Source organism: Fringilla coelebs (genome assembly GCF_963513975.1).
Source record: "Fringilla coelebs genome assembly, chromosome: 5".
Lineage (NCBI taxonomy): Eukaryota > Metazoa > Chordata > Aves > Passeriformes > Fringillidae > Fringilla > Fringilla coelebs.
Window position 1 is genome coordinate 50,606,145 of NC_140033.1, and position 2,835 is coordinate 50,608,979.

The following is a 2,835-nucleotide window of genomic DNA, read 5'->3' on the forward strand; positions in this document are numbered from 1 at the left end:
TCTTTTGCTTGAGGAGAGGCCACATTAAACCACATCCCCATTTGTCCCTCCATGTGCACTGTGCCTTGCAGGACTAGATGGGTTTGATATTGTCCTAGATTTTCCGGCATCTGCTAGCATCCACAAACTCCCCTTGATTTCCCATGCCTATACCTAACACAGAGTTAACGTGTTGATTTTACCTGTAGCTTCTGCAGCTTCTTCATATCCCCAGTATCAATGGGTTTTTTCCTCTTCCCTTCAGCTCCAGATTGCTGACTGATCCTGCAAGGACACTGCCTCCTGCCCTCTTCCCTGCCTCTGCTATGGACACTTCTGCTTTTAGCCTCCCCACACCAGCAGCGTTGGAGGAGGGGAATGCCTCCAGTAGCTGGGCAGTCTTCACTATCCCAAACAGCTCCTCCACTGACAGCCCTGGTGTAGTTGTCAGTGGTGTCCTCATCCCCGTGGTCTACCTCATTGTCTGTGTGGTGGGGTTGGCTGGGAATTCTCTGGTCATTTATGTGGTCCTACGGCACTCCGTGAGCGAGTCGGTGACCAACGTGTACATCTTGAACCTGGCCCTGGCTGATGAGCTCTTCATGCTGGGCCTGCCCTTCCTGGCTGCACAAAATGCCCTGTCCTACTGGCCATTTGGGTCCTTCATGTGCCGCCTGGTGATGGCCGTGGATGCCATCAACCAGTTCACCAGCATCTTCTGCCTGACGGTGATGAGCGTTGACCGCTACCTGGCTGTGGTCCACCCCGGCAAGTCCTCCAAATGGAGGACAGCACGGGTGGCCAAGGCCGTGAGTGTAACCGTGTGGGTGCTGTCTTCCATAGTGGTGCTGCCCGTGGTCGTCTTCTCAGATGTCCCTCTAGGGATGAGTACGTGCCACATCCAGTGGCCAGAGCCTGCCTCGGTGTGGAGAGCTGGCTTCATCGTCTACACTGCTACCCTGGGCTTCTTTGGACCACTGCTGGTGATTTGTCTCTGCTATCTCCTGATTGTTGTGAAGGTTCGCTCCTCTGGCAGGAGGGTGAGGGCTCTGTCCTCCAAGCACAAGCTTTCAGAGCGCAGAGTGACCCGCATGGTGGTGACTGTGGTGGCTGTCTTCGTCCTTTGCTGGCTTCCCTTCTACGTCCTCAACATAATCAATGTTGTCTGCCCGCTGCCAGAGGAGCCATCCCTCTTTGGAGTCTACTTCCTGGTGGTGGTGCTGCCGTATGCCAACAGCTGCGCCAATCCCATCATCTATGGCTTCCTCTCCTACCGCTTCAAGCAGGGCTTCCGCAGGGCCATCTTCCGGCCGTCCCGCCGAGTCCAGAGCCAGGAGGTGCCTGCATGCCCCCCAGAGAAGATTGATGACGAAAGGGAAGAGGGTGAGATCAGCAAGATCACCAGGAATGGAAACGACGGGCAGGAGCGCCCTCTAAGCAGTGGAGAAGGAAAAAGCAATGAGCAAAAACCACTCCCCGAGGAGCCTGCGGGATGTGAAAAGAGCAGCAAGCTGCATGTCAGTTATTTATGATGAAAGGGGTGGTGCGGGGGAAAGAGACATCGGGACATGGGATCCCCTTCACCTTCTCTGCTTTCAAAGGCAATGGGAGATGATACAAGGGAATAATGAAGTCCAAGAGTAGGCCTAAAGATGAATAGGGCTCCATGATCTTGTGGAAGAAGCAAGGCATTTTTCTTGGCTTTGGAAGAGACACCTGAGGTTTGTGCGGTACCAGTGTTACCAGAAATTGGTAAAAAATAAAACTTCCTTAACACTAATGTAGCATTAAGAAGCAGGCATTCTTTATTTGGCTGGATGCACGAGGGGATATCTCCTTCAAAATATCATGCATGCTGAGTACAGAAAAAGCTTCCATTTATGTTCCATATTTTACACACAGGCTCATTGATTTTCCCAGTATAAACATACATATGATAATAATTTCCCCAAAACCATTAATGTATTTTCCCTCCCCTTTACACACGTGTTCTTCTGTCCTGGGAGTCTCTTGGCGCTCCCTTGTGGTTGGTGACCCCAAAGTCATACCTGACTGCCTGGTGAGCTGGTAAAAGCTGGCACAACTGGGCTGGTTGCTTTCAAGTTCTTCCTACAGAATAAAAATTGTGCAGTTCCATAGGCCAGTGGCTTTTGAAGAATAAGCATCATATTTGCCACCAGGAGCAAACGATTTTTCATCTGGCAGCACCAGGTAAAGAGCAGACTGCATTTAGGGAGAGCTGAAGAGGGGATGGGCACTGAGAGTGCAGAGAAGCAAGGTCAGCCCTGGAGCGATGATCTGCCCTTAGATGATCCAGCTTTGGAGGGCAGAGGCTGCCATCTCATGGTGGCACCTCAAGGAAGTCCCCAGATGGCATATACCACATGTAGGCAACCCAGTGCCTTGACTTATAAACATGAGAAGTGGTCTACCTTAAAGATGAACAGGAAGGAGAAATGTCTGCAGCAAAGACATACCAGCCAGTCATATACATGGCTGGCCCTCATTAGTTCTTCAAAAGGTCTTGGGGACAGATTTCCTGCCTGTGGTGGTCTGGCTGGAGACCACTGACTGCTCAAAACCTTCTTTTTCTTTTCAGAGCTCTATGGACTCTGGGCAGGATGATGAGTCTTACCTGGGAGAAAAAGTTTGAACATTTCTTTCCTGCACCTCGCATTCCTCAGAGTTCTCCTGGTGCCTCTGCACGCTGGTGGGAGGTGTAACAAGGGTAGAGAAGAAGACAATGAGACATGAGTTGGAGGCAGCATTTCTTTTCTTCTCCTTAAGCTTTACTATAAATAAAGAAAAAGCCTTTGGACTTGGAAGGCCAGGTGGGCAAAACAGTTCTATGTGTTT

General features: G+C 50.7%; 1 protein-coding gene across 1 annotated transcript; it reads left to right on the forward strand.

The window, feature by feature from the left end:
* Positions 1-302: 302 nt before the first annotated feature.
* On the forward strand, positions 303-1,511 carry SSTR3 (somatostatin receptor 3; the record flags this gene model as incomplete). Its single annotated transcript, XM_084206384.1, has 1 exon — positions 303-1,511. Exon 1 carries the CDS (start codon positions 306-308, stop codon positions 1,509-1,511), a length of 1,206 nt encoding a protein of 401 aa, XP_084062510.1. The 5' UTR covers positions 303-305.
* Between the last annotated feature and the right edge of the window lie 1,324 nt (positions 1,512-2,835).